The 26244-nt window shown below is 53.2% G+C and overlaps 1 protein-coding gene across 1 annotated transcript in view; it reads right to left on the bottom strand.

Annotated features, from left to right (window-relative positions):
* The window catches only part of LOC115134871 (semaphorin-3D-like), a 78334-nt gene that overhangs the window by 12606 nt on the left and 39484 nt on the right, over positions 1-26244 (bottom strand). The window contains exons 12-17 of the mRNA XM_065022515.1: positions 23913-24135; positions 22073-22161; positions 21403-21444; positions 20325-20482; positions 18089-18153; positions 17833-17972 (exon numbers count right to left, since the gene is read on the bottom strand). Of these exons, the coding sequence (XP_064878587.1) occupies positions 17833-17972; positions 18089-18153; positions 20325-20482; positions 21403-21444; positions 22073-22161; positions 23913-24135 (717 nt within the window). The remainder of the gene's footprint in view (positions 1-17832; positions 17973-18088; positions 18154-20324; positions 20483-21402; positions 21445-22072; positions 22162-23912; positions 24136-26244) is intronic.

Here is a 26244-nt window from a genome sequence, read left to right on the forward strand (position 1 = left end):
AGGGAGGTTGAGGAGGAGGTCAGGGGGGGCAGGGGTAGAAGGGAGGAAGGGATTGAGGAGAGGTCAGGGGGCAGGTAGAAGGGAGGAAGGGATTGAGGAGAGGTCAGGGGCAGGTGGAAGGGAGGAAGGGATTGAGGAAGGTCGGGGGGGAGGAGGAAGGGATTTGAGGAGGTCAGGGGCAGGTAGAGGGAGGAAGGGATTGAGGAGAGGTCGGGGGCAGGTAGAAGGGAGGAAGGGATTGAGGAGAGGTCAGGGGCAGGTAGAAGGGAGGAAGGATTGAGGAGAGGTCGGGGGCAGGTAGAAGGGAGGAAGGGATTGAGGAGAGGTCAGGGGCAGGTAGAAGGGAGGAAGGGATTGAGGAGAGGTCGGGGGCAGGTAGAAGGGAGGAAGGGATTGAGGAGAGGTCAGGGGGCAGGTAGAAGGGAGGAAGGGATTGAGGAGAGGTTGAGGGGGGCAGGTGGAAGAAGGGAGGAAGGGATTGAGGAGAGGTCAGGGGCAGGTAGAAGGGAGGAAGGGATTGAGGAGAGGTCAGGGGCAGGTAGAAGGGAGGAAGGGATTGAGGAGAGGTCAGGGGCAGGTAGAAGGGAGGAAGGGATTGAGGAGAGGTCAGGGGCAGGTAGAAGGGAGGAAGGGATTGAGGAGAGGTCATTGGGAGGCAGGTAGAAGGGAGGAAGGGATTGAGGAGAGGTCACGGGGGGCAGAAGGGAGGAAGGGATTGAGGAGAGGTCGGGGGGCAGGAGAAGGGAGGAAGGGATTGAGGAGAGGTCAGGGGCAGGTAGAGAAGGAGGAAGGGATTGAGGAGAGGTCAGGGGCAGGTAGAAGGGAGGAAGGGATTGAGGAGAGGTCAGGGGCAGGTAGAAGGGAGGAAGGGATTGAGGAGAGGTCAGGGGGGCAGGTAGAAGGGAGGAAGGGATTGAGGAGAGGTCGGGGGCAGGTAGAAGGGAGGAAGGGGATTGAGGAGAGGAGGGGCAGGTAGAAGGGAGGAAGGGCAGGTAGAAGGGAGGAAGGGATTGAGGAGAGGTCGGGGGGCAGGTAGAAGGGGAGGAAGGGATTGAGGAGAGGTTGAGGGAGGGGCAGGTAGAAGGAGGAAGGGATTGAGGAGAAGGGGCAGGTAGAAGGGAGGAAGGGATTGAGGAGAGGTCAGGGGCAGGTAGAAGGGAGGAAGGGATTGAGGAGGAGAGGTAGAAGGAGGAAGGGAAGGTCAGGGGGCAGAGGAAGGGATTGAGGAGAGGTCGGGGGGCAGGTGGAAGGGATGATTGAGGAGAGGTCAGGGGCAGGTAGAAGGGAGGAAGGGATTGAGGAGAGGTCAGGGGCAGGTAGAAGGGAGGGATTGAGGAGAGGTCGGGGGGCAGGTAGAGGGAGGAAGGATTGAGGAGAGGTCGGGGGGCAGGGAAGGAGGAAGGGATTGAGGAGAGGTCAGGGGCAGGTAGAAGGGGAGGAAGGGATTGAGGAGAGGTCAGGGGCAGGTAGAAGGGAGGAAGGGATTGAGGAGAGGTCAGGGGCAGGTGGAAGGGAGGAAGGGATTGAGGAGAGGTCAGGGGGCAGGTAGAAGGGAGGAAGGGATTGAGGAGGAAGGGATGGAAGGAGAAGGGAGGAAGGGATTGAGGAGAGGTCAGGGGCAGGTGGAAGGGAGGAAGGGAGGAAGGGATTGAGGAGAGGTGGGGGGCAGGGAGAAGGATTGAGGAGAGTCGGGGCAGGTAGAAGGGAAGGGATTGAGAGGTCAGGGGAGGGAAGGAGGAAGGATTGAGGAGAGGTCAGGGGCAGGTAGAAGGGAGGAAGGGGAGAGAGGTCGGGGGCAGGTAGAAGGGAGGAAGGGATTGAGGAGGGTCGGGGGGGCAGGTAGAAGGGAGGAAGGGATTGAGGAGGGTTGAGGAGGGAGGAAGGGATTGAGGAGAGGTCAGGTGGAAGGGAGGAAGGGATTGAGGAGAGGTCAGGGGCAGGCAGAAGGGAGGAAGGATTGAGGAAGGTCGGGGGGGCAGGTTGAAGGAGGAAGGTTGAGGGGTCAGGGGCAGGTGGAAGGGAGGAAGGGATTGAGGAGAGGTCGGGGGCAGGTAGAAGGGAGGAAGGGATTGAGGAGAGGTCGGGGCAGGTAGAAGGGAGGAGGAAGGGATTGAGGAGAGGTCAGGGGCAGGTAGAAGGGAGGAAGGGATTGAGGAGAGGTCAGGGGCAGGTAGAAGGGAGGAAGGGATTGAGGAGAGGTCGGGGGCAGGTAGAAGGGAGGAAGGGATTGAGGAGGTCGGGGGGGCAGGTAGAAGGAGGAAGGATTGAGGAAGGGAAGGGAGGAAGGGATTGAGGAGAGGTCGGGGGCAGGTGGAAGGGACGAAGGGAGGAAGGATTGAGGAGAGGTCGGGGGCAGGTGGAAGGGAGGAAGGGATTGAGGAGAGGTCAGGGGCAGGTAGAAGGGAGGAAGGGATTGAGGAGAGGTCGGGGGCAGGTAGAAGGGAGGAAGGGATTGAGGAGAGGTCGGGGCAGGGGGCAGGGAGAAGGGAGGAAGGGATTGAGGAGAGGTCGGGGCAGGGAGGAAGGGAGGAAGGGATTGAGGAGAGGTCAGGGGCAGGTAGAAGGGAGGAAGGGATTGAGGAGAGGTCGGGGGCAGGTGGAAGGGAGGAAGGGATTGAGGGAGGTCGGGGGCAGGTGGAAGGGAGGAAGGGATTGAGGAGGTCGGGGGCAGGTAGAAGGAATTGAGGAGAGGAGGGGAGGTGAGGAGGAAGGGATTGAGGAGAGGTCAGGGGCAGGTAGAAGGGAGGAAGGGATTGAGGAAGGGAGGTTGAGGATTGAGAGGTCGGGGGCAGGTAGAAGGGAGGAAGGGATTGAGGAAGGGATTGAGAGAGGTCAGGGGACAGGCAGGGAGGAAGGGATTGAGGAAGGTCAGGGGCAGGTGGAAGGGAGGAAGGGATTGAGGAGAGGTCAGGGGGGCAGGTAGAAGGGAGGAAGGGATTGAGGAGAGGGGGGCAGGTGGAAGGGAGGAAGGGGAGGAGAGGTGGGGGCAGGTGAAGGGAGGAAGGGATTGAGGAGAGGTCAGGGGCAGGTGGAAGGGAGGAAGGATTGGAGAGGTCGGGGGCAGGTTGAGGAGGAGGTCGGGGGCAGGTGGAAGGACGAAGGAGGAAGGGATTGAGGAGAGGTCAGGGGAGCAGGTGGAAGGGAGGAAGGGATTGAGGAGAGGTCAGGGGCAGGTAGAAGGGAGGAAGGGATTGAGGAGAGGTCAGGGGCAGGTGGAAGGGAGGAAGGGATTGAGGAGAGGAGGAAGGGGCAGGTCAGGGAAGGGAGGAAGGGATTGAGGAGAGGTCGGGGGCAGGTAGAAGGGAGGAAGGGATTGAGGAGAGGTCGGGGGCAGGTAGAAGGGAGGAAGGGATTGAGGAGAGGTCGGGGGGCAGGTAGAAGGGAGGAAGGGATTGAGGAGAGGTCAGGGGCAGGTGGAAGGGAGGAAGGGATTGAGGAGAGGTCAGGGGGGGCAGGTAGAGAAGGGAGGAAGGATTGAGGAGAGGTCAGGGGCAGGTGGAAGGGAGGAAGGATTGAGGAGAGGTCAGGGGCAGGTGGAAGGGACGAAGGAGGAAGGGATTGAGGAGAGGTCAGGGGCAGGTGGAAGGGAGGAAGGGATTGAGGAGAGGTCGGGGGCAGGTAGAAGGGAGGAAGGGATTGAGGAGAGGTCAGGGGGCAGGTAGAAGGGAGGAAGGGATTGAGGAGAGGTCAGTCAGGGGCAGGTAGAAGGGAGGAAGGATTGAGGAGAGGTCAGGGGCAGGTAGAAGGGAGGAAGGGATTGAGGAGAGGTCAGGGGCAGGTAGAAGGGAGGAAGGGATTGAGGAGAGGTCGGGGGCAGGTAGAAGGGAGGAAGGGATTGAGGAGAGGTCAGGGGCAGGTAGAAGGGAGGAAGGGATTGAGGAGAGGTCGGGGGCAGGTAGAAGGAGGAAGGGATTGAGGAGAGGTCGGGGCAGGTTGGGAGGAAGGATTGAGGAGAGGTCGGGGGCAAGAAGGGAGGAAGGGATTGAGGAGAGGTCAGGGGCAGGTAGAAGGGAGGAAGGGATTGAGGAGAGGTCAGGGGGCAGGTAGAAGGAGGAAGGATTGAGGAGAGGTCGGGGGCAGGTGGAAGAGGGACGAAGGTAGAAGGGAGGAAGGGATTGAGGAGAGGTCAGGGGCAGGTGGAAGGGAGGAAGGATTGAGGAGAGGTCGGGGGCAGGTGGAAGGGAGGAAGGGATTGAGGAAGGAGGAAGGGATTGAGGAGAGGTCAGGGGCAGGTGGAAGGAGGAAGGGATTGAGGAGAGGTCGGGGCAGGTAGAAGGATTGAAGGGATTGAGGAGAGGTCGGGGGCAGGTAGAAGGGAGGAAGGGATTGAGGAGAGGTCAGGGGCAGGTAGAAGGGAGGAAGGGATTGAGGAGAGGTCAGGGGCAGGTGGAAGGGAGGAAGGGATTGAGGAGAGGTCGGGGGCAGGTGGAAGGGAGGAAGGGATTGAGGAGAGGTCAGGGGCAGGTAGAAGGGAGGAAGGGATTGAGGAGGAGGTGAGGGGGCAGGTAGAAGGGAGGAAGGGATTGAGGAGAGGTCAGGGGCAGGTGGAAGGGAGGAAGGATTGAGGAGAGGTCAGGGGCAGGTAGAAGGGAGGAAGGGATTGAGGAGAGGTCGGGGGGCAGGTGGAAGGGAAGGGAGGAAGGGATTGAGGAGAGGTCGGGGGCAGGTGGAAGGGAGGAAGGGATTGAGGAGAGGTCGGGTGGAAGGGAGCAGGGAGGAAGGAAGGGAGGTCAGGGGCAGGTAGAAGGAGGAAGGATTGAGGAGAGGTCAGGGGGCAGGTAGAAGGGAGGAAGGGATTGAGGAGAGGTCAGGGGCAGGTAGAAGGGAGGAAGGGATTGAGGAGAGGTCGGGGCAGGTAGAAGGAGGAAGGATTGAGGAGAGGTCGGGGGGCAGGTAGAAGGGAGGAAGGGATTGAGGAGAGGTCAGGGGCAGGTGGAAGGAGGAAGGGATTGAGGAGAGGTCGGGGGGCAGGTAGAAGGGAGGAAGGGATTGAGGAAGGTCGGGGGCAGGGAAGGAGGAAGGGATTGAGGAGAGGTCAGGGGCAGGTAGAAGGGAGGAAGGGATTGAGGAAGGTCAGGGGGCAGGTGGATTGAAGGAGAGGTCGGGGGCAGGTGAGGGGAGGTTGAGGGAGGTCAGGGGCAGGTAGAAGGAGGAAGGGATTGAGGAGAGGTCAGGGGCAGGTAGAAGGGAGGAAGGGATTGAGGAGAGGTCAGGGGGAAGGGAGGAAGGGATTGAGGAGAGGTCGGGGGGCAGGTGGAAGGTAGAGGGAGGAGGGATTGAGGAGAGGTCAGGGGCAGGTAGAAGGGAGGAAGGGATTGAGGAGAGGTCAGGGGCAGGTGGAAGGGAGGAAGGGATTGAGGGAGGTGGAAGGGGAAGGAGGAAGGTGAGGAGAGGTCAGGGGAAGGGAGGAAGGGGAGGGGGGCAGGTAGAAGGAGAAGGTGAGGAGAGGTCAGGGGCAGGTGGAGGGAGGAAGGATTGAGGAGAGGAAGGGAGGAAGGGATTGAGGAGAGGTCAGGGGCAGGTGGAAGGGAGGAAGGGATTGAGGAGAGGTCGGGGGCAGGTAGAAGGGAGGAAGGGATTGAGGAGAGGTCGGGGCAGGTGGAAGGGAAGGGAGGAAGGGATTGAGGAGAGGTCAGGGGCAGGTGGAAGGGAGGAAGGGATTGAGGGAGAGGTGAGGGGCAGGTAGAAGGGAGGAAGGGATTGAGGAGAGGTCAGGGGCAGGTAGAAGGGAAGGGATTGAGGAGAGGTCGGGGGCAGGTAGAAGGGAGGAAGGGGATTGAGGAGAGGTCAGGGGGCAGGTAGAAGGAGGAAGGGATTGAGGAGAGGTCAGGGGCAGGTAGAAGGGAGGAAGGGATTGAGGAGAGGTCGGGGGGCAGGTAGAAGGGAGGAAGGGATTGAGGAGAGGTCAGGGGGGGCAGGGAGAAGGAGGAAGGGAGGATTGAGGGAGGTCGGGGGCAGGTGGAAGGGAGGAAGGGATTGAGGAGAGGTCAGGGGGCAGGTAGAAGGGAGGAAGGGATTGAGGAGAGGTCGGGGGCAGGTGGAAGGGAGGAAGGGATTGAGGAGAGGTCAGGGGGCAGGTAGAAGGGAAGGGAAGGGATTGAGGAGAGGTTGAGGGGGTCAGGTGGCAGGTGGAAGGGAGGAAGGGATTGAGGAGAGGTCGGGGGCAGGTAGAAGGGAGGAAGGGATTGAGGAGAGGTCAGGGGCAGGTAGAAGGGAGGAAGGGATTGAGGAGAGGTCGGGGGCAGGTAGAAGGGAGGAAGGGAAGGGAGGTTGAGGAGGAGGTTGAGGGGGTCAGGGGCAGGTGGAAGGGAGGAAGGGATTGAGGAGAGGTCAGGGGGCAGGTAGAAGGGAGGAAGGGATTGAGGAGAGGTCGGGGCAGGTGGAAGAAGGGAGGAAGGGATTGAGGAGAGGTCAGGGGCAGGTGGAAGGGAGGAAGGGATTGAGGAGAGGTCGGGGCAGGTGGAAGGGAGGAAGGGATTGAGGAGGGGCAGGTAGAAGGAAGGGATTGAGGAGGAAGGGATTGAGGAGAGGGTTGAGGGAGGCAGGCAGAAGGGAGGAAGGGATTGAGGAGAGGTCGGGGCAGGTGGAAGGAGGAAGGGATTGAGGAGAGGTCGGGGGCAGGTGGAAGGGAGGAAGGGATTGAGGAGGTCAGGGGCAGGTAGAAGGGAGGAAGGGAAGGGAGGTCAGGGGCAGGTGGAAGGGAGGAAGGGATTGAGGAGAGGTCAGGGGCAGGTAGAAGGGAGGAAGGAAGGGATTGAGGAGAGGTTGAGGAGAGGAGGGGCAGGTAGAAGGGAGGAAGGGATTGAGGAGAAGGGATTGAGGAGAGGTCAGGGGCAGGTGGAAGGGAGGAAGGGATTGAGGAGAGGTCGGGGCAGGTAGAAGGAGGAAGGGATTGAGGAGAGGTCAGGGGGCAGGAGGAAGGGATTGAGGGAGGAAGGGATTGAGGAGAGGTCAGGGGGCAGGTAGAAGGGAGGAAGGGATTGAGGAGAGGTCAGGGGGCAGGTAGAAGGGAGGAAGGGATTGAGGAGAGGTCAGGGGGGCAGGTAGAAGGGAGGAAGGGATTGAGGAGAGGTCAGGGGGCAGGTAGAAGGGAGGAAGGGATTGAGGAGAGGGGGGCAGGTAGAAGGGAGGAGGAGAGGTCAGGGGCAGGATTGAGGAGGTCAGGGGGCAGGTAGGAGGGAGGAAGGGATTGAGGAGGTCAGGGGCAGGTGGAAGGGAGGAAGGGATTGAGGAGAGGTCAGGGGCAGGTAGAAGGGAGGAAGGGATTGAGGAGAGGTCGGGGGCAGGTAGAAGGAGGAAGGGATTGAGGAGAGGTCGGGGGCAGGTGGAAGGGAGGAAGGGATTGAGGAGAGGTCAGGGGCAGGTGGAAGGAGGAAGGGATTGAGGAGAGGTCAGGGGGCAGGTAGAAGGGAGGAAGGGATTGAGGAGAGGTCAGGGGGCAGGTGGAAGGGGAAGGGGCAGGTAGAAGGGCAGGTGGAAGGGATTGAGGAGAGGTCAGGGGCAGGTAGAAGGAAGGATTGAGGGATTGAAGGAGGAGGGATTGAGGGAGGTCGGGGCAGGTGGTAGAAGGGAGGAAGGGATTGAGGAGAGGTCAGGGGGCAGGTAGAAGGGGGAGGAAGGGATTGAGGAGAGGTCAGCAGGTGGAAGGGGAAGGGAGGAAGGGATTGAGGAGAGGTCAGGGGGCAGGTGGAAGGGAGGAAGGGATTGAGGAGAGGTCAGGGGCAGGTAGAAGGGAGGAAGGGATTGAGGAGAGGTCGGGGGGGCAGGTGGAAGGGAGGAAGGGATTGAGGAGAGGTCGGGGGCAGGTGGAAGGGAGGAAGGGATTGAGGAGAGGTCAGGGGCAGGTAGAAGGGAGGAAGGGATTGAGGAGAGGTCGGGGGCAGGTAGAAGGGAGGAAGGGATTGAGGAGAGGTCGGGGGCAGGTAGAAGGGAGGAAGGGATTGAGGAGAGGTCAGGGGCAGGTAGAAGGGAGGAAGGGATTGAGGAGAGGTCGGGGGGGGGCAGGTGGAAGGGAGGAAGGGAGGAGGAGAGAGGTCAGGGGCAGCAGGTAGAAGGGAGGAAGGGATTGAGGAGAGGTCGGGGGCAGGGGCAGGTAGAAGGGAGGAAGGGATTGAGGAGAGGTCAGGGGCAGGTAGAAGGGAGGAAGGGATTGAGGAGAGGTCGGGGGCAGGTAGAAGGAGGAAGGGATTGAGGAAGGGGGCAGGTAGAAGGGAGGAAGGGAGGTTGAAGGAGGAGGGATTGAGGAGGGTCAGGGGCAGGTAGAAGGGAGGAAGGGATTGAGGAGAGGTCGGGGGCAGGTAGAAGGGAGGAAGGGATTGGGATTGAGGAGAGGTCAGGGGGCAGGTGGAAGGGACGAAGGAGGAAGGGATTGAGGAGAGGTCAGGGGCAGGTGGAAGGGAGGAAGGGATTGAGGAGAGGTCAGGGGGCAGGTAGAAGGGAGGAAGGGATTGAGGAGAGGTCGGGGGGCAGGTAGAAGGGAGGAAGGGATTGAGGAGAGGTCAGGGGGCAGGTAGAAGGGAGGAAGGGATTGAGGAGAGGTCAGGGGCAGGTGGAAGGGAGGAAGGGATTGAGGAAGGGAGGAAGGGATTGAGGAGAGGTCAGGGGCAGGTAGAAGGGAGGAAGGGATTGAGGAGAGGTCGGGGCAGGTAGAAGGGAGGAAGGGATTGAGGAGAGGTCAGGGGCAGGTAGAAGGGAGGAAGGGATTGAGGAGAGGTCAGGGGCAGGTGGAAGGGAGGAAGGGGAGGAGGTCAGGGGCAGGTAGAAGGGAGGAAGGGATTGAGGAGAGGTCAGGGGGCAGGTAGAAGGGAGGAAGGGATTGAGGAGAGGTCGGGGGCAGAGGTAGAAGGGAGGAAGGGATTGAGGAGGAGGTCAGGGGCAGGTAGAAGGGAGGAAGGGATTGAGGAGAGAGGTGGAAGGAGGAAGGGATTGAGGGGCAGGTAGAAGGGGGAAGGGAGAGGTCGGGGAAGGGAGGAAGGGATTGAGGAGAGGTCAGGGGCAGGTAGAAGGGAGGAAGGGATTGAGGAGAGGTCAGGGGGCAGGTAGAAGGAGGAAGGGATTGAGGAGAGGTCAGGGGGCAGGTAGAAGGGAGGAAGGGATTGAGGAGAGGTCGGGGGCAGGTAGAAGGGAGGAAGGGATTGAGGAAGGGACAGGTAGAAGGGAGGAAGGGATTGAGGAGAGGTCAGGGGCAGGTGGAAGGGAGGAAGGGATTGAGGAGAGGTCAGGGGGCAGGTGGAAGGGAGGAAGGGATTGAGGAGAGGTCAGGGGGCAGGTAGAAGGGAGGAAGGGATTGAGGAGAGGTCAGGGGCAGGTAGAAGGGAGGAAGGGATTGAGGAGAGGTCAGGGGGCAGGTAGAAGGGAGGAAGGGATTGAGGAGAGGGAAGGGATTGAGGAGGGGGGCAGGTAGAAGGGAGGAAGGGATTGAGGAGAGGTCGGGGGCAGGTAGAAGGAGGAAGGGAAGGGATTGAGGAAGGGATTGAGGAGAGGTCAGGGGCAGGTAGAAGGGAGGAAGGGATTGAGGAGAGGTCGGGGGCAGGTGGAAGGGACGAAGGGAGGAAGGGATTGAGGAGAGGTCAGGGGCAGGTGGAAGGGGGAGGAAGGGATTGAGGTAGAGGAGGAAGGGGGGCAGGTAGTAAAGGAGGAAGGGATTGAGGAGAGGTCGGGGGCAGGTAGAAGGAGGAAGGGATTGAGGAGAGGTCAGGGGCAGGTGGGGGAAGGGAGGAAGGGATTGAGGAGAGGTCAGGGGCAGGTGGAAGGGAGGAAGGGGGATTGAGGAGAGGTCAGGGGCAGGTAGAAGGGAGGAAGGGATTGAGGAGAGGTCAGGGGGGCAGGTAGAAGGAGGAAGGGATTGAGGAGAGGTCGGGGCAGGTAGAAGGGAGGAAGGGATTGAGGAGAGGTCAGGGGCAGGTAGAAGGAAGGGAAGTGAGGTCAGGGGGCAGGTGAAGGAGGAAGGGTTGAGGAGAGGTCGGGGCAGGTAGAAGGGAGGAAGGGATTGAGGAGAGGTCAGGGGCAGGTGGAAGGGAGGAAGGGATTGAGGAGAGGTGAGGGGGCAGGTAGAAGGGAGGAAGGGATTGAGGAGAGGTCGGGGGCAGGTAGAAGGGAGGAAGGGATTGAGGAGAGGTCAGGGGCAGGTAGAAGGGAGGAAGGGATTGAGGAGAGGTCAGGGGCAGGTAGAAGGGAGGAAGGGATTGAGGAGAGGTCAGGGGCAGGTAGAAGGGAGGAAGGGATTGAGGAGAGGTCAGGGGCAGGTAGAAGGGAGGAAGGGATTGAGGGATTGAGGGTCAGGGGGCAGGTAGAAGGGAGGAAGGGATTGAGGAGAGGTCGGGGGCAGGTGGAAGGGGAAGGGAGGAAGGGATTGAGGAGAGGTCAGGGGCAGGTGGAAGGGAGGAAGGGATTGAGGAGAGTTCAGGGGGCAGGTAGAAGGGAGGAAGGGATTGAGGAGAGGTCAGGGGCAGGTAGAAGGGAGGAAGGGATTGAGGAGAGGTCGGGGGCAGGTGGAAGGGAGGAAGGTCGGGGCAGGGGAGGAAGGGATTGAGGAGAGGTCAGGGGCAGGTGGAAGGGAGGAAGGGATTGAGGAGAGGTCGGGGGCAGGTAGAAGGGAGGAAGGGATTGAGGAGAGGTCGGGGGCAGGTGGAAGGGAAGGGAGGAAGGGATTGAGGAGAGGTCAGGGGCAGGTGGAAGGAGGAAGGGATTGAGGAGAGGTCAGGGGGCAGGTAGAAGGGAGGAAGGGATTGAGGAGAGGTCAGGGGCAGGTAGAAGGGAGGAAGGGATTGAGGAGAGGTCAGGGGCAGGTAGAAGGGAGGAAGGGATTGAGGAGAGGTCGGGGGCAGGTAGAAGGGAGGAAGGGATTGAGGAGAGGTCGGGGGCAGGTAGAAGGGAGGAAGGGATTGAGGAGAGGTCGGGGGCAGGTAGGGAGGAGGAAGGGAGGAAGGGGAGGTGGAAGGGGAAGGAGGAAGGGAGGAGAGGTCAGGGGCAGGTAGAAGGGAGGAAGGATTGAGGAGAGGTCGGGGCAGGTGGAAGGGAGAAGGGAGGAAGGGATTGAGGAGAGGTCAGGGGCAGGTAGAAGGGAGGAAGGGATTGAGGAGAGGTCAGGGGCAGGTAGAAGGGAGGAAGGGATTGAGGAGAGGTCAGGGGGGGCAGGTGGAAAGAAGGGAGGAAGGGATTGAGGAGAGGTCAGGGGCAGGTAGAAGGGAGGAAGGGATTGAGGAGAGGTCGGGGCAGGTAGAAGGGAGGAAGGATTGAGGAGAGGTCAGGGGCAGGTAGAAGGGAGGAGGGATTGAGAGAGGTCGGGGGCAGGTAGAAGGGAGGAAGGGATTGAGGAGAGGTCAGGGGCAGGTAGAAGGGAGGAAGGGATTGAGGAGAGGTCAGGGGGCAGGTAGAAGGGAGGAAGGGATTGAGGAGAGGTCGGGGGCAGGTAGAAGGGAGGAAGGGATTGAGAGAGGTCGGGGGGAGGTAGAAGGAGGGGGCAGGTAGAAGGTGGGGAGGAAGGGATTGAGGAGAGGTCGGGGGCAGGTGGAAGGGAGAAGGGAGGAAGGGATTGAGGAGAGGTCAGGGGCAGGTGGAAGGGAGGAAGGGATTGAGGAGAGGTCAGGGGGCAGGTAGAAGGGAGGAAGGGATTGAGGAGAGGTCGGGGGCAGGTAGAAGGGAGGAAGGGATTGAGGAGAGGTCGGGGGCAGGGAGAAGGAGGAAGGGATTGAGGAGAGGTCAGGGGCAGGTAGGGAGGAAGGGATTGAGGAGAGGTCGGGGGCAGGTGAGGAAGGGAGGAAGGGATTGAGGAGAGGTCAGGGGCAGGTAGAAGGGAGGAAGGGATTGAGGAGAGGTCGGGGGCAGGTAGAAGGGAGGAAGGGATTGAGGAGAGGTCGGGGGCAGGTAGAAGGGAGGAAGGGATTGAGGAGAGGTCAGGGGCAGGTAGAAGGGAGGAAGGGATTGAGGAGAGGGGGGGCAGGTAGAAGGAGGAAGGGATTGAGGAGAGGTCAGGGGCAGGTAGAAGGAGGAAGGGATTGAGGAGAGGTCAGGGGGCAGGTAGAAGGGAGGAAGGGATTGAGGAGAGGTCGGGGGCAGGTAGAAGGGAGGAAGGGATTGAGGAGAGGTCAGGGGCAGGTGGAAGGGAGGAAGGGATTGAGGAGAGGTCAGGGGCAGGTGGAAGGGAGGAAGGGATTGAGGAGAGGTCAGGGGGGCAGGTAGAAGGGAGGAAGGGATTGAGGAGAGGTCAGGTAGAAGGGGGAAGGTGAGGAAGGAGAAGGGAGGAAGGGATTGAGGAGAGGTCAGGGGCAGGTGGAAGGGAGGAAGGGATTGAGGAGAGGAGGGGGCAGGTAGAAGGGGGAGGAAGGGATTGAGGAGAGGTGAGGAGGGGGCAGGTAGAAGGGAGGAAGGGATTGAGGAGAGGTCGGGGGCAGGTAGAAGGGAGGAAGGGATTGAGGAGAGGTCAGGGGCAGGTGGAAGGGAGGAAGGGATTGAGGAGAGGTCAGGGGCAGGTAGAAGGGAGGAAGGGATTGAGGAGAGGTCAGGGGCAGGTAGAAGGGAGGAAGGGATTGGCAGGTAGAAGGGAGAGGATTGAGGAGAGGGGGGGCAGGTAGAAGGGGGAAGGGATTGAGGAGAGGTCGGGGGGCAGGTAGAAGGGAGGAAGGGATTGAGGAGAGGTCGGGGGCAGGTAGAAGGGAGGAAGGGATTGAGGAGAGGTCAGGGGCAGGTAGAAGGGAGGAAGGGATTGAGGAGAGGTCAGGGGGCAGGTAGAAGGGAGGAAGGGATTGAGGAGAGGTCGGGGGCAGGTAGAAGGGAGGAAGGATTGAGGAGAGGTCAGGGGGCAGGTGGAAGGGGAGGAGAGGTCAGGGGCAGGTGGAAGGGAAGGGAGGAAGGGATTGAGGAGAGGTCAGGGGCAGGTGGAAGGGAGGAAGGGATTGAGGAGAGGTCGGGGGCAGGTAGAAGGGAGGAAGGGATTGAGGAGAGGTCAGGGGGCAGGTAGAAGGGAGGAAGGGATTGAGGAGAGGTCGGGGGCAGGTGGAAGAAGGGAGGAAGGGATTGAGGAGAGGTCGGGGGGCAGGTAGAAGGGAGGAAGGGATTGAGGAGAGGTCAGGGGGCAGGTAGAAGGGAGGAAGGGATTGAGGAGAGGTCGGGGGCAGGTAGAAGGGAGGAAGGGATTGAGGAGAGGTCGGGGGCAGGTAGAAGGGAGGAAGGGATTGAGGAGAGGTCAGGGGCAGGTGGAAGGGAGGAAGGGATTGAGGAGAGGTCGGGGGCAGGTAGAAGGGAGGAAGGGATTGAGGAGAGGTCGGGGGCAGGTAGAAGGGAGGAAGGGATTGAGGAGAGGTCAGGGGGCAGGTAGAAGGGAGGAAGGGATTGAGGAGAGGTCGGGGGCAGGTGGAAGGGTCGGGGGAAGGGAGGGGAAGGGATTGAGGAGAGGTCAGGGGCAGGTGGAAGGGAGGAAGGGATTGAGGAGAGGTCGGGGGGCAGGTAGAAGGGAGGAAGGGATTGAGGAGAGGTCGGGGGCAGGTAGAAGGGAGGAAGGGATTGAGGAGAGGTGGGGGGGGCAGGTAGAAGGGAGGAAGGGATTGAGGAGAGGTCAGGGGGCAGGTGGAAGGGACGAAGGGAGGAAGGGATTGAGGAGAGGTCAGGGGCAGGTAGAAGGGAGGAAGGGATTGAGGAGAGGTCGGGGGCAGGTAGAAGGGAGGAAGGGATTGAGGAGAGGTCGGGGGCAGGTAGAAGGGAGGAAGGGATTGAGAGAGGTCAGGGGGCAGGTAGAAGGTAGAAGGGAGGAAGGGATTGAGGAGAGGTCGGGGCAGGTAGAAGGGAGGAAGTGATTGAGGAGAGGTCAGGGGCAGGTAGAAGGGAGGAAGTGATTGAGGAGAGGTCGGGGGCAGGTGGAAGGGATTGAGGAGAGGTCAGGGGCAGGTAGAAGGGAGGAAGTGATTGAGGAGAGGTCGGGGGCAGGTAGAAGGGAGGAAGGGATTGAGGAGAGGTCAGGGGCAGGTAGAAGGGAGGGAGGGATTGAGGAGAGCTCGGGGGCAGGTAGAAGGGAGGAAGGGATTGAGGAGAGGTCGGGGGCAGGTAGAAGGGAGGAAGGGATTGAGGAGAGGTCGGGGGCAGGTAGAAGGGAGGAAGGGATTGAGGAGAGGTCAGGGGGCAGGTAGAAGGGAGGAAGGGATTGAGGAGAGGTCGGGGGGCAGGTGGAAGGGACGAAGGGAGGAAGGGATTGAGGAGAGGTCAGGGGCAGGTGGAAGGGAGGAAGGGATTGAGGAGAGGTCAGGGGGCAGGTAGAAGGGAGGAAGGGATTGAGGAGAGGTCGGGGGCAGGTAGAAGGGAGGAAGGGATTGAGGAGAGGTCGGGGGCAGGTGGAAGGGACGAAGGGAGGAAGGGATTGAGGAGAGGTCAGGGGCAGGTGGAAGGGAGGAAGGGATTGAGGAGAGGTCGGGGCAGGTAGAAGGGAGGAAGGGATTGAGGAGAGGTCGGGGGCAGGTGGAAGGGACGAAGGGAGGAAGGGATTGAGGAGAGGTCAGGGGCAGGTGGAAGGGAGGAAGGGATTGAGGAGAGGTCGGGGCAGGTAGAAGGGAGGAAGGGATTGAGGAGAGGTCAGGGGCAGGTAGAAGGGAGGAAGGGATTGAGGAGAGGTCAGGGGCAGGTAGAAGGGAGGAAGGGATTGAGGAGAGGTCGGGGGCAGGTAGAAGGGAGGAAGGGATTGAGGAGAGGTCGGGGGCAGGTAGAAGGGAGGAAGGGATTGAGGAGAGGTCGGGGGCAGGTAGAAGGGAGGAAGGGATTGAGGAGAGGTCGGGGGCAGGTGGAAGGGACGAAGGGAGGAAGGGATCGAGGAGAGGTCAGGGGCAGGTGGAAGGGAGGAAGGGATTGAGGAGAGGTCAGGGGGCAGGTAGAAGGGAGGAAGGGATTGAGGAGAGGTCTGGGGCAGGTAGAAGGGAGGAAGGGATTGAGGAGAGGTCAGGGGGCAGGTAGAAGGGAGGAAGGGATTGAGGAGAGGTCAGGGGGCAGGTGGAAGGGAGGAAGGGAGGGGAGGAAGGGATTGAGGAGAGGTCGGGGGCAGGTAGAAGGGAGGAAGGGATTGAGGAGAGGTCGGGGGCAGGTGGAAGGGAGGAAGGGATTGAGGAGAGGTCGGGGCAGGTAGAAGGGAGGAAGGGATTGAGGAGAGGTCGGGGGCAGGTGGAATGAGACGGAGGACAGAGGGAAGAAGGGAAAAGGCTGATGGGAGGAGTCTGAAATTATGAAATAAAAATAGGATGGAAAGTGAAATAAAACAGACATCACCTGCTACTATATTAAAGTCCAGCTGTAAGACCACCCACACAATATATAACAAAGGTTGATAAATGAAAGCTCCTCTAAAGGTCATTCCACCAGCAGCATGTATCTGGACAGCTGCTAGTGTGAATGTTGCTCTCTGTGGGACTTCTGTATAACATGTATCTACACCATTCAACATATTCAGGGTCAAACTATTCCAGAGAGAGAACTCCTGCATCCAATCCTTCAACCTCCTTCCCATTGTGTTTCTAACCCACATGGCCTTGCCTGGGCTATGGTTTCCCATGTGGGGGAACGAGGTTACACACACACACACGCACACACACACACACACACACACACACACACACACACACACACACACACACACACACACACACACACACACACAAGGTGTTGACTAGAACAATCTCTATGGTCTGGTTCAGGAGATGAGTGTCAACCTCAATGAGCTGCTTTCCTCACCTCTCCTTTCCCACAAAAAACCTGTCACTCTGTCCTCACCTCTCCTTTCCCACAAAAAACCTGTCTCTCTCTCCTCACCTCCCCCTTCCCAGAAAAAACCTGTCTCTCTCTCCTCACCTCTCATTTCCCACAAAAAACCTGTCTCTCTCTCCTCACCTCTCCTTTCCCACAAAAAACCTGTCTCTCTCTCCTCACCTCCCCTTTCCCAGAAAAAACCTGTCTCTCTCTCCTCACCTCTCATTTCCCACAAAAAACCTGTCTCTCTCTCCTCACCTCCCCTTTCCCACAAAAAACCTGTCTCACTCTCCTCACCTCCCCTTACCAAAAAAACCTGTCTCAATCTTCTCACCTCCCCTTACCCCAAAAAATGATGTCTCTCTCTTCTCATCTCCCCTTACCAAAACCTCCCCTCCCTGTCCCCTCCCCTCCCTTTCTCTTCACTTCACCTACCGGTTCCACTCCTCCAATACAAACACATTTATCTCCCAGTCTCCCTCTCTTTGTCCCTCTCTCTGTCCCTCTCCCTCTCAATTTCCCTCTAACTCTCCCTCTCTCTCTTCCAGTGTCTGGTCTCAGTCAGTCACCACCTCGACCAGAGTTTTACAAGGTTAATTCGACTCATAACGACCAGTATGAGTTCAGGGAGCGAGGACGAAATAGGAGGATGAGGAATAGGAGAGTAGAGTAAGGAAGAGAGAGAGAATAAAAGAGAAAGAGAGTGATGGATGGACTGTGCTAGTGAATCACTATCTGTGATCTCCATCTGGAAGCCACTAGGGATTGACCGCTGGTCATCAGCTCTTTGTTCTACAAAGGTGAGAGTTGACAGTTGACTGTGTAGGTCTCAGACAAGGTTACTCATTAAACATCAAAGAATACCTGATGCATCTACTGTTACATATTACCCTTCTCCTGACCTCCTCTCCTCCTCCTCCTCCTCCCCTCTTCCTCTTCTTCCTCTTTCTACAGTAACCCCGGGGGTTCCAAAGTCAAACGGACCATTCTGGTAAAAACTAGAGTGAAAAACTAGCTCAGCTTCCGGTCAGAGGGCAACAGTGGACTCAGGTACACCACTTCAAATATTTAACCTTAAAATTGCTGACTGACTAGTAACGTTAAGACTCTGTTAGAACACTGTAACAATATATCACTGTGTAGACATCATTTGATATGAAGTGGATTGGTGAAAGCTTTGAAGTGAAACAGCTCACCTATTCAGTTGTGACAGATCAAGATCACACCAAGGAAGAAAGGAGGGAAGGTGCATGACATAGTGACCGTATGAAAACAAGACTAAATCCAAGTCAAAATGGCCAGCATATCCATTCGTCCCACTTTTGGACAGACGTTTCACCCAAGGGTTGATGTTTCCTCGCAGTAGAGACTTTCTCTTTCCGTAATCCTTTGTTTCCCCAGCCATGAGCAGAATATTATCTTTGTATTTGGGGGCAATGTGAAACAGAACAAGAGAAAGGAGCACATAAACCGTGTAGAACATCTAAGCACCCCTCCAGGTTGTTGTGTTTGGGTGTGTTGTTATGCTGTTATGTAAGGGTATATGATGTAACAGAGAGAGTGTCTGTTCTAGGCAGTTAAAGTGTCTGTGTATCAGACATGGGATGTGATGACTTATAACCTCTCTAGTAATGCTAGCACTGTAAGCCTCTGATAACACATTACTTACTACTTATTTGACCCCTCTCTGCAATGTGTGTGTGTGTGTGTGTGTGTGTGTGTGTGTGTGTGTGTGTGTGTGTGTGTGTGTGTGTGTGTGTTCCAAAAGAATAGTAAACAAACAAAAATATGACCAACTGGGAACATTTAGTTGATTTCTAGGGGGATTAGGGTTAAGGTCAGAATTAGTGTAAGGATTAGAATTAGGTTTAGGGTTAGGGGCTAGGGTTAAGGTTAGGTTTTGGGGTGAAGGTTGGGGTGAGGGTTAGATTTAGGGTTAGGAAGAATAGGATTTTGAATAGGACCGAATTTTGTGTCCCCACCAAGGGTAGTTGTATAAGACTGCGTGTGGCCTATGTGTGTGTGTGTGTGTGTGTGTGTGTGTGCGTGCGTGCGTGCGTGCGTGTGTGTGTGTGTGCGTGCGTGTGTGTGTGCGTGTGTGTTCTGTCTCACCTCCTCTCTGTGTTCAGCTCCAGGTCTATGTATGAACCAGCGTGTGGTGGTCTGTTGTGATTTGGGGAGACACTCCAGGAAGGTGGAGTTATTCTCCACCCCAAACATTGTCCTCTCCTCCACCCTGCCTCCATGCAGAGCTGAGAACACAGAAATATATCCATAAAGTGTTAACATGTTATATTGTGATTGTCACGGTCGCACACCAACCCACACACCATGTAGAGGGAGTCAGAGCAGCAGTGTTGTTACTTACTGTCCTCTGTGTCCCAACACTGGCTGGATGGGTCTCCATGTTTGATGTCTTGTCTTCTGGCTCTCCTGTCAACACAAAACACATACATAAACACACACACACGCCGCAGGGTTAGGGGTGAGAGGTCAAGAAAGGTGACAAGGTCACATCCTGCTGTCAAGGCAATGTTTTACTCTTCTTAACACACAAAAGGTTTTCTCTCTGCGTGCGTGTGTGTGTGTGTGTGTGTGTGTGTGTGTGTGTGTGTGTGTGTGTGTGTGTGTGTGTGTGTGTGTGTGTGTGTGAGTCCAGATCAGTTTTTTTCCAGGGGCTTTCTATTACCGGTAACAGGAGTTACTTCAGGCAGTGATTGAAGCTGCTCTGTCTGTCCTGATTAACCTGGTCAATCTTTCTAACATGCTGAACATACTGACAACAACCATATATGGATAACACACTGAACCCAACAACTGACAACCACAGATACGTAAAGAACACACGGAACCCAATAGCCAAGTTGAACCCAATAGCCAAGCTGAACCCAATAGCCAAGCTGAACCCAATAGCCAAGTTGAACCCAATAGCCAAGCTGAACCCAATAGCCAAGTTGAACTCAATATCCAAGCTGAACCCAATAGCCAAGCTGAACCCAATAGCCAAGCTGAACCCAATAGCCAAGTTGAACCCAATAGCCAAGTTGAACTCAATAGCCAAGCTGAACCCAATAGCCAAGCTGAACCCAATAGCCAAGTTGAACCCAATAGCCAAGTTGAACCCAATAGCCAAGTTGAACCCAATAGCCAAGTTGAACCCAATAGCCAAGTTGAACCCAATAGCCAAGTTGAACTCAATAGCCAAGCTGAACCCAATAGCCAAGTTGAACTCAATAGCCAAGCTGAACCCAATAGCCAAGTTGAACCCAATAGCCAAGTTGAACCCAATAGCCAAGTTGAACTCAATAGCCAAGCTGAACCCAATAGCCAAGTTGAACCCAATAGCCAAGTTGAACCCAATAGCCAAGTTGAACTCAATAGCCAAGCTGAACCCAATAGTCAAGTTGAATTCAATAGCCAAGATGAACCCAATATCCAAGTTGAACTCAATAGCCAAGATGAACCCAATAGCCAAGTTGAACTCAATAGCCAAATATTCAAGTGTTTTGGACAAAGACTAGAGATTCCAAAGCTGCCTCTCTCTCTGAAAGCTATGGATGGATCTATTGGTGTTTACACAGTCAACCACCTACATCCTATAGATTTAGCTTGAACTTGAGATATATGCCTCCCTGTAATTTTCTCTCTGTTTTGCTCTCCCCTCTCTCACCATCTCTCGCTATCCCCCATAGATGTAGGTAATGTGTAGAGTTTGTATTCTACAGCCTGTATGTCCTCAGATCAGTTTTCAAAGTACCACCAGGCACCAACCAACCACCCCCTCTATACCCCACAATGCAATAACATGACCCCTCCTTAGCCATAATGCAATAGTGAGACCCCAAAATGTAGGGCATTAGACAATCTGCTATAGTCTGACTAGGCCACTTACTCGGGACAAACACACAAACACACACATACACAAACACAAACACACAAACACACAAACACACAAACACACACATACACAAACACTCCATATAAACAAAGATGACAACAGACAGAAGGAGAATGACAGTACATTAATAATTAGCCCATCAGAGAGCTTCTAATCAGAGAGAGCGAGAGCGAGAGCGAGAGAGAGAGAGAGAGAGAGAGAGAGAGAGAGAGAGAGAGAGAGAGAGAGAGAGAGAGAGAGAAGAAAGAAAAGTGGGTTAATGCCCTGTGGCAGAGAGAAACACGAAAGAAACAAAAGCCCACCAAAAACCTATTTAGTAAAAAATATCTGAATTCTCTATGACAGTCCCTGGAACCCTGAAAAATAGGACGTCAGGTCTGATAGAAACCTTCGCTCTTCTACGGATTCAAGGAAGTATGGACATGTCAGAGTTAATGACAAATGCCCTTCATTTCATGGATAACTAATAGGTAATCTATGGGTCCTGAGGCCTGCTGTGTTTCAGATACCTCAGATGAAAGGAGTAACAATGTGACAGCTGTTTTATATGTTCTTAACAACATGGTACAGAAACTATACAGGACATTATTGGACATTTTCTGCACCATCATACACCTGAACAAATGTGTGTGTGTGCGTGTGCGTGGGTGGGTGTGTGTGTGTGTGTGTGCGTGGGTGGGTGGGTGTGTGTGTGTGTGTGTTCTACCTCTTGGATGCTGGGACGTATTGTGAGCAGGTGTGTCCGTCCCAGGCGCAGTAAGGATCTCTGGCAAGGCAACACTCTGCACACACCTGACCATACAGGTGACACCTGCTCAGGGACACCTGGGCTAGCCCAGCCCCCGAACCCACATACAGCTGTTGCTATGGAAACAGAGATGGAGAGAACAAACTACCTCAGGGAAGGATTCAGTCTAGCACACTTGTTTCAACTAATCACCTCGCTATATGTTGTTGCTCTTTACACTATAATATGGTTCATTGTGGGGAAGAGACCTGTGTTTTTCTGATCTCCATTTTTTTCATTGTATGTGTGTGTGTCCATGCGTGCGCATGTGAGTTCACATATGTGATTTAGTACACCCACATATCCAGCAGCATACAGTACTGTACACTCGTAGAAAAAAAGAGGGTTCTACATCGAATCCAAAAGATTTCTACTTGGAACCAAAAAGGGGTTTTCTATGCCGAATAACCTTTTTGGAACCATTTTTTTGAAGAGTGTATCCTCAAGGTTCTCACCTCCAATATTATTAATACTGGAAGTCAGTCCCCATAACTTTAAAGGTGGTTTAAACAACAAAACCTTCAACAATGAGAGAGAGAGAGAGAGAGAGAGAGAGAGAGAGAGAGAGAGAGAGAGAGAGAGAGAGAGAGAGCGAGAGAGAGAGAGAAAGGTGTTTTGTATGGATCTGCCTGGACTCGTCTGAACCAGGGATTACAAAACAAACACTGAACGGAAATATGGAAAACACTGGGGGATGGGTTGGGATGAGATGAACACACACACACACACACACACACACACACACACACACACACACACACACACACCAGGCTGTGGCAGATGAAGGGAGTCTGTGATTGGAGTTGAACGGTCTGCTGACATCCCTGACCCTCAGATAGCGAGGGAGGAGGCGAGCAAGAGAGGGGAGGAGAAGGGAAGGAAAGAGGGAAGGTGGCTGTGGATGGTGCAGTTAGTACCCCTGAAGCTACAGTAAACGAGAAATGTAGGGGAAGATAGAGATGGAAAGGAGGGATAGAGAGAAGAGGGGAGTTCTTACCTGTTTAGAAGAGATCTCCATACTCAGGATGGGAGTGGGAGCCTAGAGGAGAAAACACACATTATCTCCACTATACGCACATACACACTGACTCGTACTTTCTACTTAATACATACAGTGTAGTCGTTAGCTAATTAGTTATACTTGAGAAAAACCAAGCTCATTTTGCAGCTACGGAGATGGCCTCAGGTTAGGGAGTTCAACCAAGGAGTGTGTGAATCAACGAGAGAGAATAAACTCACTCTATGTCTGTCAAACTAGAGAAACACACCAACTCTCCTCTCTATACCCCCAGAACTCCTGCTGTGTGTTTAGAATAGTAAGGTATTCATACTATACTGCTATTTAAAGAGTTGACAACCCTTCAATCAAGAGATCATGTTAAAAAAAAAAAAAAAATGAAAATGTTGGTTGATTAATATTAATTGACAAATCACCTTGACATTGAATTCCAGGACAGAAGGAAATTCAGGATATTAGTTTTTTAGTAGTACGAGTAGCTACATTATACAGATATAATACAGATATAATTTTTTGCCTGCAGTGGAGATAATATGCTTTAGTTCAAGTCAGTTATCTGCATCAGAGTGGTATACTGACAGATCTGGTGTCGACGTATTCAACTTCTCCAAACCCTGTGTGTGTGTGTGTGTGTGTGTGTGTGTTTTACCTGGAACACTGAGAGCTCCTCCAGAATCACCTCCTCAGTAGACCAGTTCTCCTGAGTAATGCTCACCACCTTTAGAACTGACCCAGCATCTGGACAACACACAAATGTTTATATTTTCACATGCTTATGAAATACACACGATTAATAATAATTATCTTTCACTAGCTTTCTAGTGAGAGAGATCTACTGAAATGGGACTGCTTGGCTCCAACCAGACTATGATGTTGTATCGCTATCTGCTGGTCAGTCTGAGCATGACAGCAAAGACAGGGGCATTTCTTTTTTTAAATTTACATTAGTTTTTTATTTAAACAATACAAAACATAAAACATACAAAACAACAGCATACAGACACATACAAACATCAATGACATCACACCTGCCCAGTTGATTTTCAATTTTTAAGAATATGGTTTTTTCAAGATGATTAATGCGAAAAGTATAGTCCAACCCATCGGGTACCTCACTGCATCCTCATATGCCATGTCTTGAAATTATTATTGAAATTATTATGAACAATGACTATTGCGTCATTGTTCGTTTTAGACTGAAGACATGACTCTGCCTTTGTGCTGTAGAATTTGTGAATTTTGTCTCTTGTATAATAAATTCTACACATGAGATTATACTGGATTAAGTGTACATTTTCGTTAACTGTAATGTTGTTAGTTACAGTGCCTTAAGGAAGTATTCACACCCCTTGACTTTTCACATATTTTGTTGTTTTAGATGGTGAGATTAAAATGGATTTAAATGTCCTTTTTTGTCAATGATCTACACAAAATACTCTTTCCTGTCATTTAGGTTAGCATTGTGGAGTAACTACAATGTTATTGATCCATCCTCAGTTTTCTCCTATCACGCCCACTAAACTCTGTAACTGTTTTAAAGTCAAAATTGAAATCCTGCATCTTTGGCAACTGAGTTAGGAAGGACGCCTGTATCTTTGTAGTGACTGGGTGTATTGATACACCATCCAAAGTGTAATTAATAACTTCACCATGTTCCAAGGGATATTCAATGTCTTTTTTATTTTTTACCCATCTAACAATAGGTGATCTTCTTTGCAAGGTATTGGAAAACCTCCCTGGTCTTTGTGGTTGAGTTTGTGTTTGAAATGCACTGCTCGAATGAGGGACCTTGTAGATAATTGTATGTGTAGGGAACAGAGATGAGGTAGTCATTCAAAAATCATGTTAAAAACTATTGTTTCATGCAACTTATTTGTGACTCGCTAAGCAAATGTTTGCTCCTGAATTTATTTAGGCTGGTCATAACAAAGGAGTTGAATATTCATCGACTCAAGACATTTCAGATTTACATTTTTTATTAATAATAAAAAATGTCTAAAAACATAATTCCACTTTGAAGTTATGCTGTATTGTGTGTAGACCAGTGACACAACATCTCAATTTAAATCAATTTTGAATTCAGGCTGTAACACAACAAAATGTGGAAAAAGTAAAGGGGTGTGAATACTTTCTGAAGGTACTGTATGTTTCAACTTTCCCTCCAACTTGTACCAATATCAGTTCTTTTAAAGTCTTGGTTCCAATTTTAGTCCGATTTTTGTTTACATAAGAGATTGACAGTTGGATAGGCTTTCCGTAAGGTTTTGTATATCTTACCTATCAGATGAATGTCCTTTTCTGACTCAAATATGATAGGGGACATGGGATTTCATATGGAGCTCACACACAGAGTATCAACAGTACTGCAGGATGGAATTAAAACAGCATCTAACATTCAAACAGTCTTAACATTTTCAGGTTAAAGAGAAAGGCTGAGAATAGAATGTTAGGGTTACTGAAAATGGTGTGTGTTTGTGTCCATCTCTCACCTGTCCCCAGAAACATGACTTCATACTGTCCGTCCTCAGCCATGACGCGGTCCACCACTATCTGCGTCAGTGTGTAGTCGACACGTACACGCGTGAACACGGGTCGGCTGGTCAGGGGGTAGACGGAGCGGAACATGAGGGGGTGGAAGCGGATGAAACTGACCACCTCATCTGAGAAGTCTTTAGTGGTCCTTATCCTGGGATCATACGTCTTACTGGGACACTGGGGAAAGGGGATAGACAATCATGTTCAGACAGTATGAAAGCCTACCTCGAAGCAGATAGTCATCTAGATAAGTACCTTAAGGACTAATTTAGGAATCCCTGTCATTAAAGACTCACGTCAGCTGTTTTTGAACTTGTCTCCATCTGGTGGTGAACTGAAGTACTCCACAGATTCAGGTACATACCGCTACTTCTGGAGTTCACAACCCTTCTACCCCGTCTGTTCCTCCTATTATACAGTTATAAACCATCCCTCGATGGCGCAATGCATATCCCCTCACACACATATACACACACATATACACACACATGCACGCATATACACAAATGTACCGACACATAAAGTGCATTCGGAAAGTATTCAGACCTCTTGACGTTTTCCATATTTTGTTACGTTACAGCCTTAATCTATAATGGATTATATAGTTTCCCCCCCTCATCAATCTACACACAATACCATAAAATGACAAAGCATGTCACGCCCTGGCCTTAGTATTCTGTGTTTTCGTTAGTATTTTGGTGAGGCCAGGGTGTGACATGGGGATTTATGTGGTTTGTTTTGTCTGGGGTTGTTTGTAGTTATGGGATTGTGGTTAGAGTAGTACTCTAGGTAAGTATATGGTTGCCTAGAGTGGTTCTCAATCAGAGGCAGGTGTTTATCGTTGTCTCTGATTGGGAACCATATTTAGCCAGCCATATTCTTTAGGTCTCTTGTGGGTGATTGTTCCTGTGTTTGTGGCACCAGATAGGACTGTTTTGGTTTTTTCACATTTCTTGTTTTTATAGATTGTTGTATTTTCATCTTTAATAAATATGTACAAAACTAACCACGCTGCATTTTGGTCCGCCTCTCTTTCACCAGAAGAAAACCGTTACAAAGCAAAAATAAAAAACATTTACATAAGTATTCAACCCCTTAACTCGGTACTTTGAAGCACATTTGGCAGTGATTAAATACATACTTAAGTTTTCTTGGCTATGACGCTACAAGCATGGAAAACCTGTATTTGGGGAGTTTCTCCCATTCTTCTCTGCAGATCCTCTGAAGCTCTATCAAATTGGATGGGGAGCGTCGCTGTACTGCTATTTTCAGGTTTCTCTAGAGATGTTGGTGGAGTGCTGCAGAGATGGTTGTCCTTCTGGAATGTTCTCCCATCTCCAGAGAAACTGGAGTTCTGTCAGAGTGACCATCAGGTTCTTGGTCACCACCCTGACCAAAGCCCTTCTTCTCCGATTGCTCAGTTTGCCCTAGGCAGCCAGCTCTAGGAAAAGTCTTGATGGTTCCACGCCACTGTGTTCTTGGGGACCTTCAATGTGGCAAAAATGTTTTGTTGACCTTCCCCAGATCTATGCCTCGACACAATCCTGTCTCGGAGCTCTACAGACAATTCCTTTGACCTCACGGCTGGGTTTTTGCTCTGACGTCAACTGTGGGACCTTATATAGACAGGTGTGTCCCTTTCCAAATCATGTTCAATCAATTGAATTTACCACAGGTGGACTCCAATCAAGTTGTAGAAACATCTCAAGGATGACCAATGGAAATAGGATGCACCTAAGCTCAATTTCGAGTCTCATAGCAAAGGGTGTGAATACTTATGTAAATAAGGTATTTCTGTTTTTTACTTGTAAAAAAAAAAACAGTTTTCACCTTGTCATATTGGGGTATTGTGTGTAGACTGATAAGGATTTTAGTTGAGTTAAAATCCATTTTAGAATAAGGCTGTAACGTAACAAAATGTGGAAAAAGTCAAGGGGTCTGAATACTTTCCAAATGTACTGTACACACACACCAGTCACAGTCCCTCATGTTAATCAGTTCCACAAACACTGCAGGAAAGGAAACACACGACGGTGATCACCGTGACGACTTAGAGACATCAACAAAGCTGCCGCCCAGACTGCAGTTTATTATTGTTCACCAGCACTGAGACTAGGTCATATATCACACACACACACACACACACACACTTTGACTTCTGTCACACTCTCACAGAGATGCATTATAAGTACATGCACACATAGTAGATGGGTGTTTATTATTGTTCATCAGGACTGTGTCATGTACCATGATTGGGTGAAATACTGTAAGCCATTTAAGTGGAGG

This window comes from Oncorhynchus nerka, linkage group LG9a, assembly GCF_034236695.1.
Source record: "Oncorhynchus nerka isolate Pitt River linkage group LG9a, Oner_Uvic_2.0, whole genome shotgun sequence".
NCBI classification, from domain to species: Eukaryota; Metazoa; Chordata; class Actinopteri; order Salmoniformes; family Salmonidae; genus Oncorhynchus; species Oncorhynchus nerka.